Raw genomic sequence first — 16,771 nt, 5'->3', positions numbered from 1 at the left:
AAAAATTTCCCGTGACTTGCTCTGGCATAAATTAGTGTTATTTCTACCAGAGTGGAGCCACACTGGCACAAGCACAAAGAGAAACGAGGTTTCATGGAGAACAAAGGTCACTGCATGAAATCCGTCGCTGGTGTAAGCAAATCCATTCTGCAGACCTCAAAGGCGCCATGCCTCTTTGTACCCATGGTGAATTTGGTTCGTTTTCCCTGGAGGCCTTTTTCCATTTTAAATATAGCAGATGGTCAGGGCTACGGCAGGGTGCACAGCTTTGTACCACACCAGGCAGCTTGACGTTGGCTTGAGCACAGTGACGTGCTCCACCGCGATTACGGGCTGGGGCTAACAGCGAGTGATATTTCAGCTCCTTGTCATCTTTGGCTTTGAGGCTGCTTGCAGACCCTCAAGCATCAGGACAAACATAAAAGGATGTTTAATATCGACAGGATTTCTTGTATGACTTTTTTAGCAATATGGTCTCGCGTGTGTACATGCATACATACATGTAGATATTATTATTTATCTATATATTCATTTATGTGCTTTCTGCTGTTTGCTACACCACAGACGCACACGTGCACATGCACACACGGTTTTTATTGATTATAATAATCCCTTGGAAATTAGACACTGCTGAGTGTTTTGACTCAATTTATCCTTTCCCTCAGGGTCAACGTAGCCTTCATTTCAGCATGCTGCATACCCGCTGCTCCCATCCAGTGCTGTGGCAGCCGTGCATAATCCCCTCCTCCGAAAATCCCATTTAGCTCTCACGAGCTCGCTTGTGATGGGGACTGGTCTGCTGCTGTTTCTTGTAGTTTCAGATAGAGTCGTTCCCATTAGACCTCTGCAGCATCTTGCGGCACTGGAGGATGGGTCCAACGAGTACACTGGGCAGCTGCTGTTCTTGAAAGGTGTCCCTGTAAAGCTTCACCTCCCAGGCTGAGCACAGGCCCCGGTGCCCTCCCTTCTGGCTGGGCAGCAAGCGGGGGTCATGGCTGAGACCTAAGGGTGTCTGCAAGTGATGAGTGCCACAATTAAAGGGGGATGAGATGGCTGAGAGGCGTAACATACAGTGTGCCTTTCTTAGGTCCATGCCCGTAGATGCAAGGGCTTTGCTCCTGTATTATAACAGCAAGGTCCCGATTCACAGCTCGAGACACCTGCTCACCTACACTAACAACAAACAAGCATTTAGGTTTTGTCAGTCTCCTTCTGACAGCTTTGCGGGCAGCATGCCTAATACTGTCTTCACCCACACTCTGTCTGGCTTCAGTCCCAATTGGCATCCAGCTTTGCATGCTGAAAATCATATTTACCACTAAAAATACTACAAAGTATTTGTGAGGTGTAGCTGTGAAGCACTGCTGCGTGCTTCTGCTTTGCACAGAATTTCCTACAGGTGGTCAGCCACTGGGTGGTGCTACAGAAAGGCTCTGCTCTGCTCTGCTCTCTAAAGAAGCAGGTTTCCTCTCTTTCGTGAGTGTTATCCAGAGATCGCATGAGATAAAGCTGTGGCGAGAAGCACCTTTTTTTTCCTTTTCTTATGCGAGTATTGCATTTTCAGTGGTCAGGCTGAAACCACCTATCGTATTTCTCCACTAAATGTGTGTTTAAATCATTTCCCTCTATCACGTATGTGATCTACACGGTTCCAACAGAGCTGAAAATTGCAGGAGAGGGGGCACCCCACGAGAACTCACCCATTTGAAAATGAGCATGTTACATGGTACATTTGCTTGCTTTCCCCAATGATCCAGCACTATTTTGTATTTGTTTTATTTTTTTTAAGTAGGAAGAATCAGACAGACTTCAAGTGGTATCATGGTGGTGGTGGGAGAAGGTCCATAATTTCTGGAGGTTTTGCAGCACCATCTGCTTGATCCCGGGCAGCCAAACTGGTGTCATCTTTGTAGGCTTCGGTGCCGTCAAAGCCTCCCGTGCACGGAGCCCTTGTGGAGATCAGTGCAAGCTGAAGTAAAGGGAGAAGGATTTGGCCTTGTTAAAGCAATGGGAAATATGCAGAGGTCACATTGCTCCTCTTGTTAAAATTGGTTGCTTTTTCATCTTGGTAACAGACCTTCAGAAAGGTTCTTTAGAAATGAGTGTCCTGTTCCATTGAAAATAAATCTGTTTCTCTCTTATAACACAATTAGTGTCAGCAAAGCCTTCTGCAGATCTGAGAAGATTTATTTTTGTATAATTCTTGGGAGGCAGGAAAGAGTATTCCAGTTCTGTAGGAGGGATAAGGAGACACAAATTTAAAAGTGTTCTTAGGCACTGGGCCAGGTCTTCTGATTCACCACGGCTCACGGAGGACAGTGAGGAACCTCTCCAAGCCTCTATGGACTTGATATGGAAGGTAGCTCTTCCCTATGCACAACTTTAGCCAAAGTGTTGTGTGCTCTGTGTTGACATGGAGAAGCTGGTGGTACCCATACATTGCCCTGCTTCTCCCTGCAGGATTGTTGCTGCATCTTCTCTTCTGTTCTGTGTTCAGTTCTGTGTTGTCTTTTTGGGCTTGTTTAGCTGTGACCATAGGTGGCCGCAATGTGGGCTGGAGAAGCTTAAAGGTGGCTGCTGTGTGGGCCAGCCAGCACCAGCTCCATATAAAACGGCCTGTCCCTTTAGCATACCAAGCACATCCCTTCTCCATCCCTAACCTCCCACCCCAGCCGTGCCGCTTGCCCTGCTGGGGGCTCAGCAGTGAGGATGGTGCTGGAGCCAGAGGGGCTGCCACTGTCCTCCTGGGGTGGCATCGTCTGCTCCTTCATGCCCTCCACGGGGATTTTGACATTTACTGTTCATTTTTTGCTGCCTTAGAAGCACAAAGGATATGCAGGGAGCCATGAAAGCTTCCCCCTCACAATTCCCTAGGCAGCGAAATGAAATTTTCATGCATAATGAGTCTTTGATCAAGTTTGTCACTTAGCCAATTTGCTATTGATTTAAAGAGCTCTCTCGGCTAGAAAATAGGCGTAAAGGATGCGAGTTTAAAAAGATCTAATGGAAGATTATATTAGATCCTTGGGCTTCTGTACGTGAACAGATTCATTTTCCATTTAGCTGTGCTCTGTACTTTGCTGCTCCAGGTTTCTGGGTTTGTCCTTTCCCGTGGAACTCGTGCTGTATCACTGGTACACATCCTGAAGTTGTAATACTCCATTTATGTCTTTGTAATTGCTTGTCATAAAATGATTACGCTGTCATTAACAGTTTTTATTATTTGACCTAATTTTATTTACAAGTCATAGATGACACTATTTTCCAAAGCCAGGAAGTGGCTGCAGACAAATGAAAAGTAAACAAAATAAAACTGAAGGAAGCTGGCAGCCCCTGCGCTGAGTGTGTTTTCTAATTTTGTATTGTTTTGACTTTGACAAGCTAATGATCAGCGGAGAAAAAATGCAGACAGAATCACAGTTATGAAGTGGAGCAGTGATGCACACCCAAAGACCAATTCCAGCATTTTGGGGGAATTTTGAGGGATGTGGGGGCAAGGGGTGGTCTCTCAGAGCCAGACAGCATCCCTAGTGTGGAGGTGGTGGCAAGATCGATTATGGGCAGGATTTGCTGTCATTATCCCAAATACTGCTGGTTAGTGACAATATTTGGGAAAAGCTTGGTTAGATGAAGGCATGCAAAGGTATGAGCATCCAAAACCTGATCAATGCCACCTACAGCACCAGTTTTAGAAAGACATCCTGTGTGTAAGCTTCACTCTAAGAAATATACATAAGAAAAAAAAAAAAAGATACTTATATGTCTTTTTTTACATCCTATGTTAGTAGAATAGCCTTACCCTTGTATTTCCAAGAAAACCAGTTATGCATCTAATAGCTGTGTGAAAAGAGCTGCACAACCCAGACACAGACCCACAGACCTCAACACCAACACAAACACCTTGTGCAAAACATGCATTTGGTTTTCCTCAGCACAGGCATCAGTGCAATGTGCCATGCAGGAGCCACAACTAAAGCTAAAACACCGCTCCTTGTAGGATCTGCCCAGTGGCTGTTGTATCTCGATGCAATCAGACTGGGCAGGAAATCCCAGAGCCCTGGAGGGATGTATCTGCCCCATCTCATCCGTGAGTCATCCAGGATGAAGGGGTCACGACAGCAAAAGTTCACGCTTCCCCATGACATTCCCATACAAACATCTCTGGGTGAAGGCTCCTGTGGTGTGCAGCTCCCCGAGGCGGGCCGGGGCCCGGCAGTAGGATGCCCCCAAGTCAGGGAGCACGTGGGCTGCGTTTCGCTCACCACTTCCCCTTTTCCACTTCAGCTGCCACTCTGCCCCAACCCAACCCGTGGCCGCACATCTCCACCCTTTTCCGCCACAAGCCACAGGCCCCGCTGAGGTCTAAGGGCTTCGGGGTTGCAGTGCCAAAACCCAAGGTTGAGTTGGTTCGCTTGCTTCGCCCCCTGCACCGCTGCGTCAGGGAAGCTGGTGACAGAGGTGTTGCGAAACGGTGTCAGGGGGACAACTGGTCATGAGAATCCGTGTGTGAGAAGTGATGCTGAGGGTGCTCATCCCACGTGCGACGTCCGGCTGTGGGCAAAACGATCCTGGCTGAGGTCCAGCTGTGTACATGTGGCCCAATGTGCTGATGGTTGATGTAACACAGCCAGCTTGTCTCTCAAAATATCGACAAAAACCCAGCGGAAGGAAGGCAACTGAGGGCAAAGAAGGGAAGTGATGAGGGGAGTGTGCTGTTGAGTGACTTAATTACTTTTTTCACTTCTTTTTTTTTGCTGTTTGCATCGGTGAGATGTGCGATCCAGCAACCCTAGCCCACCACGACTCCCTGCTAGTGGTGCTGAAAGCTGCAATGTTGGGTTTCCTTATTGCAGCCTGCTGATGTGGGTGGACTTTAATCCTGAAGGGATTAATGTTCAGTGGGCGGAAGGGAAGCCGGTAGTTTGAATTGTATGGCTCATTTATTTAATAAAAATAATATATAAATAGCATAATAAACACTTGTGCCATCACAGAGCTTTACTGAAAGAGTATCTAAGCTGAACAACAACAACAAAAAAGCAACAGATGAAGGAAAAGCATGTGCTTAATCCTTCTGGATATCCTGTATTCTGCAATAGGAGAGACCTGAGGCCTCAGCCCTTATATTTTATTTTTTTCTCCATCACAGCTTGAGTAGTTTCTCCTCACTTGTGAGCGAAGTTGGGTGCCCCTGTGCAGCAATAGCTGTGGGAGCTTCAGGTATCATGCAGAACTGTTGAGTATAGAAAAGCAAATGTTAAATGGATAAAATTCTCTGTGTGTCATCAGCATGCAGGCACACACACGCATATGTAAATTAATTTCAGATCTGGAGATGTAAATTCAGCTGGTGGTTGGTGTCCTCTGTGCTGTGAATGTTCCGACAGCGCATACCAACCCGTAGAAGTAATAACCAGAATGTCAGGAAAAAAATGGTAACGTGGTCATTGCCTAAATTCTCAGTTAAAGCCGATGAAGCAAAGGCTGAGGCTTGGAAATGGAATTTTGGAAGATGTTTCATGGATACACGACTGTCTGATTGAGCCACACCTCAAAAGCCCACTGCTCATCAAGGTAAAGTTTTACAGGGATTTCTACAGAGAAAATGAGTGTTTCAGTCTTAATCCTGAACTTGAACGATTCCTGTAATTTCCATAAAGTGTGCAATCTCAAGGATTGGATGTGATCTGTCAGGGCAGATAATATGCAGATACCTGCTGCAGGAAACAGATGGATGCCAGCCGCCTCTCTTTCTAAAGGATAATCCCTATCATTGAGTGGAGCACATTAACATGCTTTCACTTCATCCGACCAAAAAGCTCCCTATCAGCGTGTACTTACACAGAGGAGAAAGTTCAGCTGAGAGAGTGCCCTCTGGATTTGCCTGCCAGCATCTTCCAAATATTTGCAGTTCTGTCATCCTTGGATTTGCAGACTGAGCAGCGCTGAGCACTTTAGCTTAGACCAGCAAGCTACACTTTGCTTGAGCATCAGTCAAAGCAACTCAATTGACTTTAAGACGCTGGTGATGTGTTTCTCTGTGCACTGACTACAGCTCAACAGACAGGCTGAAACCTAAGCAAGCAGAACATTAGTTTTAGAGATACAGGTCCATCATACTCAGGAATCCCTTCAATGCTCATTTCTCCCCTTTCCTGTGTCTTACATTCTAGAGAGGTTGCAGAGGACAGTTAAAGAAGCTATTTCGGTTCTCCAGCAGCCCCTTGGAAGCCTACCTTTGTAAGGATGATTATAAAAATAGCTTCACATAAACACTGAAGAGTGCTTACAAGCAGAAAGTCAGTTTATGCTTAAATGATACCATCTCACCAAGCTGTGCTGCAATGGGCATCATTGTTGCACAGCAAGTACCTGGCCTCGGTTCATAAAGTAAGTATTTGTAGCAAGCGTCTTTGAAATCTCATGCTTATTTTTTTTTTCTTTTCAGCTAAATACATGGAAGGCACTAACATCAGCTCTGTGAATCTGACATTTCATTCTAGGTGTTAAACATTTTGAGGAGACTTCAAGATTTAACTGAAAGTTATTAAGCCGGTGCCTTTTTTCCTGAGTGTCTCTATGTCAGCTACAAAATAAATTGTGGTTTTGAAAGTTCGTGGCAAAAAATAATCCTAAAAATGTACTGAGTTTTATGATAAATTTATATTGCTGACATGTTCCAATCTTTTAAGATTTTTCTCCTACTCACACCGACTTAAGGGAGATAAGCCTACCGAAATCGATGGTTTTATTGTTATTATTACGGTTATCTGCATAGTTTAGATTTGGTACAACATATCCTCCAATATTGTTTTGCAAATTAAAGCCTAATCCTATTCCTTTGAAGCTGGTTAGCAGAAGCCTACTGGTTTCAATGGGAGGACAATTCCTTCTTGTGAATAAGGAAAAGCATTTACATAAAATAACAATGTCAGAAATGAAGAATTCCCTAGTGGTGTCTGCAAACTCAGAGAGCTGAAATTCTCACCAAATGTTTATTTCAGAAACAATGAAACACTGCATTTTTTACAGTGACATGAACAACTAGAATGATACAAATTACCTAAAAAAGCCATTATTTAAGATTTTCTACATCCAGTCTGACATTGCCTTGCTTGTCTTCTCTGATTTTTACTTCTTGGCATTCTTATACATGTCGTGAAGGACACTGGTTAAATATTTCTCTAGTGATTTTTATTCCCGTAGTGACAAGTATAATGCTGATTGCAAAGCTGACAATATGCAGAAAATGAAATATTTCCACATATTAGTGATACGCTTTCTCTATTTGTCGTTACTTTCCATTCCCATTGCTCTTGCATATGAGCACAGAAAGCTTCTTATGCCCAGTTTTTATTCATACATTTAATTTGCTTAATGCCCTCTGGCTTCACATTTAAGAGCGTGGAAATTTGAAAGGAACAGTATTATTTCTAATTCTGCATAGTACCTGTGCTTATTCCATTATAAAATTGGTATTTTTCATTTTGGAGCTTCTGGTATTTCATTATGCCTTGTATCTGTCCAATCGCAATATATAGCAATGATTCATGACATATTTCCTTACGGAACTGGTGGTGTACGCTTCCAAGCAGTTAAAAGAGAATACTCTCGGGAATATTAACAACGCTTGTGAGCATAGCATAATGAAACCTATTTTCATCACTGGGATTGCTTTTCAGCTGTTCGAGAGATGTAAGGGACCTGGGTGCAGGCTCTACCATGTTCACCCCAAGAGAGCTTCCAGGCAGCGAGAGACAAACCCAGCTGGAGACTGTCCCCTGCTGCCTCTGGGTGGACGGAGCCATTCCTGAGCTGCTCATGGAGCCAGGGTGCAGTCAGCTGGCTCAGGTCCTGCTGCAGGACGCGGGCTGCTCCAAGCTGGGCCGGGAACTGGGCTTGCACCAGGCGTGCAAAACCACCAGGCGCTTGTTACAGTCATCTGGACAGACTGCTGCAGCCTTAGCACTCAGCGAGATTAAGTCAGATTTAACCTGTTTAAGTGAAGTTGGGTTGAGGTGAACACGTGCCAGGACAATTCTTCACTTCTGCCAGCAGACAAGGGCACCATTCTGTTGCCAGCCCTCCTAGCTCCCTCCTACTTCTTGGTGCTGTTCCTTCCCTCGCCCATTCCCCTGCCAATCCCTCCTTGCAGCAGTGCTGCCCTCTGTTCCTTTGTGCAGAGGTTTCGTGGGGGCAATCCCCCGGTTCAAGAAGTGCTATGTAAGTGGATTTCAAACTGGGGGTGCAGAAGGCAGCCGGTGCAGGAGCAGACCTCCCTCTCTCTCAGGCACTGCTCTATCCTGTGCCAGCTGGCAGGAATGCAGTAGCACTTCAGAGCACTAAAATAAAATGAAAAATATGAAAGCTACCGATGTAGTTTTATTTCTAACAAAGAGAAGGCCACAGACTTGTCATCCTTTCCACTACTAAAGCAAAGGGAGAGACTACAGGAGGACACAGCTCTCTCTTTTTTGTACAGTAACAGAGAATGAGGCTTCCCTTACCCTTTCTGCTTCGGACTAGCCAGTAGGTGATGCAGTCTGTGAGATGCTACATTTCAAGCTCCAGGGCTTAAGCCAATATCTGGCTCTCAACAATCAAGAAACCTAGTGTGGGAGGCATTACTTCCCTCTGGCCACTACAGGATTCTTCCTTCCTTCCTCAAAATGTGCAGCGTGGTGCTGACTCCTGTCAGGAACAGGATATTGCAGCAGACAGACTTGCCTTGAGCCAGTCAGGCTCTTCTGCTGATCCTAAAATGTAGGTGCAGAGACAGCAATTACCAAGAAACTTGTGTTTTCAAGTTATCAAGTAATAAGGGCTAATGTTGCATGCGGCCTCAGAAAAGTATGCTCCTGGTTATCACCTCAGGAAGAAACCTTGAGGAAGGCCAGCCTTACCCACCAGCCCGGTGAGCTAGAGGAGCCCAGCAAGTCCTCACCAAACCCAGCGTCTGGATATCATCCCATCACCTTGACACTCCTGGGTTAGTTTCCTCTGACAAACCTAAATGTTATGCCTTGACATCACTGCAACCACGAGGCCTAGCCTGGGATTTCATAGGGTCTCCATGTTAGCTTTATGGCTCAATCCCTGATGTAACCTGCATCTGAAGGGCAGCCAGTGGGGAGGAGACAGGGCCAGGGGGCTCATGTCAAGGCCTTTGAGTCTGCCCAGCAAACGGGACACACTGGAAAATGCCAAAATGATCACACTGCACACAAATTCCCCACTCCTCCAACAGAGGCCATCCACCTTCACGGCCGCGGGCTTGAGGGCTGCTGTTCTGAAGGAAACATCTGACTCATCCCAACCTTGGCACTGCTTTATACGCCTGCGTTGGTTTAAGTTTTCAAGGACTCTTTGCAGAAGAAACCACTGGCTTACTCCAAATTGACGAAAAGTGTAAAAATGACACTTTTATTTGCATTTCAAGGCTCCCGAAAGTGGAGGTGAGGGCCCCGCCAGCTCTCGCCCTTGGCACTGTGCTGCCTGGACGTGAAGCAGAGCGGGGCTGGGACCCAGGCAGGTTTTTTGCAGGAGAACAGCTCCGGGAGCGGGCTGGCAGCGCCCGTCCCTGCCAAGGCCAGGCAGGGGCTGGGTGTGCCCGTGTTTTGTCGGCGAGCTCCATGTCATGGAAATGGAAACCCTACAGGAAGCCCTCGCCCGTTGGGCTACCGGGGAAAACTAAAAGTCCTGGAAAAAAAAAAAAAAGGAAAAAAAAAAAAAAGAGAACCATCAAATCACACTTTCCAGACCTAAATTGGGTCCAGCTTCCCCCGGGCACCCTGCCGCAGGTGCCCGCGCCCCACAGCGGGGCCGCTTCCCCCCTCCCGGGGGCTTCGCCCTGCGGGCCGAGGCCTCGCCGAGGAGCTCGGGGGGCGATGGGGCTGAACCGAGCCGGGCTGAGCCGAGCCGAGCCGAGCCGGGGCGGAGGGGCCGCCCCCGGGGCCGGCAGGGAAAGGGGAGGGGAGCTCGGGGCGCCCCCGCCTCCCGGCCCGCCCCGCCGCGCCCCATGGTGCCGGCGCGGGGCTGAGGCAGCGGCTGCGGGGCCGGCGGGGCGCTCAGAGCCGCGCCCGCCGCCGCCGGGCATGGAGGGTGCCGAGGCGGCCGCCCCCGGCAGCAGCAGCCCCGCACAGCCCCGCTGCTCCTCCTGCGGCTCCGGGCCCGGCGGGGGAGAGGCTGCGGCTGCGGCTGCGGCTGGGTTTGGGGCTGGGGCTGGGGCTGCAGCGGCCATGGAGGAGCCGCTGGTGGGGGAGGCTCCGGCTCCGGCTCCGTCGCCGGGGCCGAGGAAGCAGCAGGGGGTGAAGCGGCATCACCACAAGCACAACCTGAAGCATCGCTACGAGCTGCAGGAGACCTTGGGCAAAGGCACCTACGGCAAAGTCAAGCGGGCCATCGAGCGGTTTTCGGGCAGAGTGGTAAGGAAGGGGGACGGAGGGGGGATGTTTTTGGGGGTCCCCGTGAGGACGGGGCTTCGCCCGCGGGGTAGAAGCTGCCGCGTTTTGGGTGCTGGGGTGGTGCTGGAATAAGGCATCAGGGCGTTTAAATTGATGTGTTGTTATTGGAAAAAAAAAATCAGGGTGGCTTGCTGCTCGTGTTTGGCTCTTACACGCGTCCCTCCCGTGCACGGTGATTCCTTTCCCAAGTGGAAATCCGCGAAACCTGTCACGCTCCCGGCTGGCCAGAGCAGCTCTCAGTCCTGTCAGGATGGCAAACATCGGCCAGAGCCGCCCTCGTGCAGTCCTGCTGTAGTGACCCAAACTTTGCTGACACCTAAAAAAACCACCACGGGGACTGCAACCCCAGCCCCGTTGGTTTTTACGACCCGTCTCACTGCTCGGTTGTGCCGGCTGGCTCGAGGCTTGCAGCAGCCCGGAGGCTGTCCTGCAGAAACTCAGCTGCAGCGTTTCTTAGCACGAAAATGAAGAAACGCACAGGTTAGCCAGAGTTATTGGCATTTTCCCTCTGCTGAAACATGTAAGCGCCCTCGGAGGACAAGGGCTGCCCAGAGAAATAGACGCTTTTCCAAAGAGGTCCTCGCGCAGCTTTTCATATGAAGGAGACTAATTGAGTTTTCACCAGACTTCATCTAAAACCGAGGCATTTCCCTAGTGACATTACAGGTTTTGTCTCACTTGTCTCTCTGTTTCGCTTGTCTGGGAGCTCAACACACACCCAGAGGCAGAGGCAACTGTAAAACAGCAAAAGGAATTGCAGATGCAGCGGCTTTAATAAGAGACATTTACTTTGCAACTGAATATCTTTGTGTCGACAGTGAAAATGAGGTTTCAGCCAAGCTGTGGAGTCATATCATGTATGCTTTCAGTTTATTAGCTCATTTGGAGGCTGGCTAAAGAGAAACCAGAGATGGACATCTCTGCACATGCTCACTCCAAGTATATGATTTTTAAAGTCTGCTGCCTTGGCTGTTTTACAGCGTCAGGCTAACAAAAGCTCCAGGGCTATATTATTTACTATTATTCCGTAAGCAGATAATTTATGAGTTTCATTACGTGATACAGTAAATAAGAGAATACATCCAAAAAATCATTTTAAAAGAGTCGATCAATTAGAAAATATTGACTGTATTGTCAATGGGATTTGGTTTTGTGAAGGGTCCTTGCTGAGGAAAGGATGTAGCATGGATGCGTGTCTAAGTTAACAGCGCACCTGTGGTCTTCTTGTCCTTTGCTATTCTCAAGCTCTTCAGCTCTATAGCTAAAGGTACTTCAGTGATGTGGTCTGAACTGAATTTATATGGCTAATGCCACCTCGAAATGGAGAGAGTGGAAATCAAAATACCACTGTGATCTTAGATGCCATAAAAACGTTACACTTGCTCTATCAGCTGGTATGTAGAAGCTAAACAAATCCTCGCAGGGGTGTTAGTTTTATACTACAGTAATATAACCCTTGGCGTGTGGCACTTCATAATTATTAACTAGTCTACAGGCAAGTTGTGGCGCAACGTGTCTGTTTGAACTTTAACATCTGCGAGTGTATGTAAAATATCCACATTTTGTCTGTTTACAGAATAAAAGCTAGTTGTTGGGAATCCAGCCAGACCTAAGGGAGCAGAAAACGCTTCTTGCTTTCTGACGGTTTTCCTGTCTGGCTGTTGCGCTGAGCACTGGTGGCTCTCCGAGGATGAGACAGAAGCGCTGGCAGGATGACTGCTCAGAGAGGCGCAGAGCTTCCCTTTGTTTTTTTCTCTCCTTTTCTTCCCATTCCTCTCCTGTGATCTTATTAGTGGCCAGCACTGGCAGCATGAGCGAGCAGGTTGGCCTGGCTGTGGCCGGGTGTCCAGCAGGGGATGCAGGAGAGAGCGCTGCAGCCGACACTGCTCCCAGCACCGCTTCCACTGCAAGCTGTCTGACAACCAGCGGCCAGGTAGCTGCAGTCCCAAGGTCGCTGCAGTCCAGCCTGTTGGCTTCCTGTCCTGCTACTGGTTTAGGTAACCATCTTTTCTTTTCTAAGCAGCTATTGGGAGCTGTATGGTAGCAGATCGCAAAGCTGGACCGTGGAAGCGGCGCTGCGTTCCCAGTCATCAGCCCTCTCCATCCCTCTCCTGCTTGGTCTTTCCACTTTCCTCGTCTGTTAACATCTCTTTTGCTCTATGGTGTTTCATAAAGATATTTGCATGATTAGCTGGGCTCTTAATGTGAAACACGAGCACTGGGTTTGTTGTCATCCATATGGCAACAATAAACAGCTCATGAGGGAAATAGAAATTGGCAAATGTGAGTTAATGAAGTAAAGCCAAGGTGCGAAGACGGTTCAGTCTGAGGTACGTGTGTGCTCTCCTCTTGTGCCGTTGCAGGATTGCTGTTGGCTAGAATGGAAGTAGTATTTGTTACTTATTAACAGGCTTACAGGTTCATTCAAATTGGTGTAGTTTCTTTGTCTTTCCTCTTAGCTCAGTGAAACGTGATTGTAAAGTTTCCTGCCATAAAGCTCCAGGGTAGCTTGCACGATATGTATGTCGTTTGTTATTGGAAACAACTTAGGTACATTTGTGTACTAGTTACCAGAGTGACTGCAGACAGTGCTGCGTGCTGCACGAAGCCGTTAAAATAATGCCCACCGCATGACGTACGAGGTGCCTAATTTCGCCAGCAAGATTTCCTTCATTAGTACTGGCTCAGTACGCACCGTGTAACTTATGATATTTTAAATTAAGGCACCTGTTAGTGAGTGTAGGGATGAAGAGAAGATATTTCAGGCCTGTGAAGTGACACTCACGTTGACATTTCTGTGGGTGTTTTCTCCACTTGTCATCTTGCACATGTTAAAGCAAAGAACTGAGCTTTTGTTCACGGTGTGTATTCGGGCTTTGCTAGCCAAGAAATCCCCAGCTACACTTATGTCAGCATTAGATAAGCTGTGCATCGACCACCTCCGGCCGATCCCCTGCGTGGTGTGCGAAGGACGACACTGCTGGGCTCCTCGGTGGCCGAAAGGTTTGGCTGGAGCAAGTTCTTCTTGCAGGATGATTTTCCCCATTGCAAGATCTATGAGCTTTTCTCCCTCTCTTTCCTTAGGCTGCACGAGGGAGGCAATGGGGAGCAGCTGCAGGGGCCTCCTCTCTCCCTTCTGAGCCAGGGCATCTTTTCTTCTTCCTCACCAGCAGGTGGAGGAAGCACTATTCTTCTCCAGCCGCTCCTGCAGAAAGTTAATTATTTTGGGAATTGATGACAAGCTGCAGCCCGACATGAAAAGCAGGCGTGCGGCGCATATTTGTGCGGGCGTGTTACGGTTTGTGGTGCATGCTGTTTCTCTCTGCTGCGCAGAAGTGCAGGTGGAAGGATGTTGCCAAATTATGTTGGTTTCCGAATTAAAATCCAGTAAGAAAAACAAACTTTAGATCTAAACAGAAATATTTTCAGTTGTGACTCCAGTGAACATCTTTGCTTTGAAACAGCTCTGCTTTGCGGTGATTTCGGAGAGTTGTGCAGGGCTTGGAAACCATGTGAGAGAAGCAGATTACATGAAAGCAGGACCTGTGCTTCGCTGCCTTTATTTCTGTGTGTTACTACAAAAGCAAAACATGAGCACCAGCAATGACAGCTCTGTCATGTCAGGAATTAACGCTTTGTCTGCTGCTCAGCTGCTTGCTTGTTGGGGTGTGGTTTTTTAAGGGTTCCAGATAAGGTAAAAGTGTGCTCGTGAGTCGTCAGGGATGGTGGAGCACTTGTCCCAATTCCCTTCCCTGTTTTGCTGATGCTGTGAGGAGGACGGTGGCTGTCCACTGCCTTCAAGTACCTATCACGAACTGAACTCTTCTAGTCAATAAAAATCCATGTTAAAATCACGTTCATGTTGCAAAGACAAACTCCCCACAAACAGAAAATGTTGGTATTCCTCTCTTCCCTCTTAGGTATGTGAATTATCTCACCAGCTTTAATGACGTTATACTTCCATTTTTTTTCCTGAGAACTGCTTCATTTGGCACCTGGGTCACAACTCCATACAGATTTTTATCTTGATCCTTCAGTATGCATCCTCTGCAGAATGATGTCCAAATCTGAGGCTGTTTATTTTTATTTATTTGAGACTCTTTGTTGTTCTTATTAGGATGTCTTCCTTTATTGCAGACACCGGTGGAAGTATCTACACAGCACTGCTGTGATGTGAAGTGCTCGTACAGTACTTTGCACAGCAGGATCCTGGTTCGTGAACATGGCTTCCACAGCTATGATAATACACTTGAATAATAGTAACAATGGCTCGTATCATTACCCCGTTTTATACGTGAGAAAGAAAAACTTACAGATTAAAGCCAAAACCGTCACAAGTATCAGCTCGTTTTGAGTGCACAGCCTAACACCTGATTTTTTTCCAGCCACGTAGTGTACGTAACATCAGGGTCCTACAGATGACAGCCTCCTCCTGCAGAGCTCCGTCACTCTCTCCTTCTGGGCTCTCCCTACCCAGGGCTTTTGTCCTGGTATGACATTCGGCGTCAGTCTCCACTCCCGACCCCTTTGCACTCTGCTTGTGCTCCTGCCTCTTGCTTTGTTCTGTGTGCCAGTGCTGTGACCCGCGCCGAAATCGCGGCCGTGCTCATGGTGCCGGAGCTGGGAGCTGCCAGTGGGATCCGTGCACCTCTGCAGCCACGTGGGGCCAGGCGCTGCCCAGTGGGAGCGGGGGCCTTGCACAAACCTAGTGCCAAAACCCAACTGTTTGCACGTCTTGAAGGGTGAAAACTGTGCTTTTTAGGGACTCGTAATGTGACCAAATCTGGACACGTTTTCATGGTGCTGAAGGCATGTTAGTGAAACCTGGGTTGTCCTTCATAATTTTTTTTATAATAAAAAGAAAAAAAAAGTCATGGAAATTCTAGATCTGGAATGTTTGAAACAGTATTTGGGCTTGCACATGGCTTTGTTGTTAATTTATTTGTTACCACCCCTAATTATTATCTGTGAAAATGATTTTAAAGGGAAGAAAAAAACACCAAATTTAATCTAGTGATTAAGTAATCATGGTGAATCATGATTCACCATGAATACTGTAGGTTTATTACAATAGGAGTTGCCACCTGATTATATAAAATGACTTCAGTCTTCACAAAAACACTTGAGTAGCTGAAATGTCAAAGATGAACTTGAACATCAAGGGCTGCAAACAGAAACAGCTGATTACAGCATGCAGGCCATGAGGTGAGAGGCACCTCCAGTCCTTGGAGAGGTGGATTCGTACCGAGGAGCGCAGGTCAGTGATATAAAAGCTTGAAAAGTCTGGCTAGCCACTAAGGGGTCATCTGAATGCGTTAGCCTGTCAAATCTTTTACCAAATGAAAGAACAGCATGTTCTTTCCGAGCTTTGAATGGGCATCAAGTAAAATTCCTTTGAAGATTTTGTACTGTCTTACAGGTGAATGAATAACAGAGTCATGAGAAAATGCTTTTTTTTTTTTTTTTTTTTTTTAATTAGATTGGACAATTTCAGGCAGGTCAATTTCCTCTGCCTCAGTACATCCCATTGGGAAAGGATGCTGCTTCGTACAGAGAAGTTAGGCTAACTGCAGGGGCACGTTTTGGCCTGATACATACCTATTGTGAACCCACTAAATGTGAAATTCACAACAGAATTTGAGCCGATGTTTATAGCACAGCCTTCGGCTCAAAACACTGTAAAATGCCTAAGCATTATTGCAAATGGTTTCAAAGCACCATATGCTAGAGAATGCAACAGAATGGAAATTGCTTGTAGAAAGTCTTTCATTAGATATGGATAAAATATACTGTGTTTTTTGGTGGCATGTGTTTTAAAAATTATTATTATTTTTTAAGAACCACAATGCGGATTTGCCATGTGGAGACAATTATTGTATATACTGTAGTTTGGGGTCATACATGTTGAATAAAACGTGTGGAATGTGCAGTTCTTGCGAGCAATTGTTTATTCTTTGCAGAACTGTAATCGTAGTTAGTCTGTGTTTTGTCTGGTAAATAAATAGCTGGAGAGCCTTTGCTGGGCTGAAGAATCTGGAGGGGGCATGTGGTGGCCAAGCAGCGCCAAGGAGGAATGCCCCAGGTGGGTTAAAAAAGATCACAGAATCAGTCACTTAGGTTGGAAGAGACCTCCAAGATCACCTAGTCCAACCTCTGATACATCAGTCTTCAACGTGGGCAGGCCAATGTGTGTCAAGCCATGATGATCCAAGTGCAGACCATATGGGATGCATTTCCAGTGCCCACATGCCAAGGATTCACAAACTGGCTGCTGCTGTTGGCTTTGATGAGGGCATTGCCCTGATCAC

General features: G+C 47.0%; 1 protein-coding gene across 1 annotated transcript in view; it reads left to right on the top strand.

Moving 5' to 3' along the window:
* Window positions 1-10,065: 10,065 nt before the first annotated feature.
* The window catches only part of NUAK1 (NUAK family kinase 1), a 48,125-nt gene continuing 41,419 nt past the window's right edge, over window positions 10,066-16,771 (top strand). Inside the window, exon 1 of the mRNA XM_084537812.1 lies at window positions 10,066-10,424. Coding sequence (XP_084393938.1) covers window positions 10,095-10,424 — 330 coding nt within the window. The 5' untranslated portion in view covers window positions 10,066-10,094. The remainder of the gene's footprint in view (window positions 10,425-16,771) is intronic.

This window comes from Aythya ferina, assembly GCF_964211825.1.
Source record: "Aythya ferina genome assembly, chromosome: 1".
NCBI lineage: Eukaryota > Metazoa > Chordata > Aves > Anseriformes > Anatidae > Aythya > Aythya ferina.
This window is presented reverse-complemented; position numbering and strand designations above follow the sequence as displayed.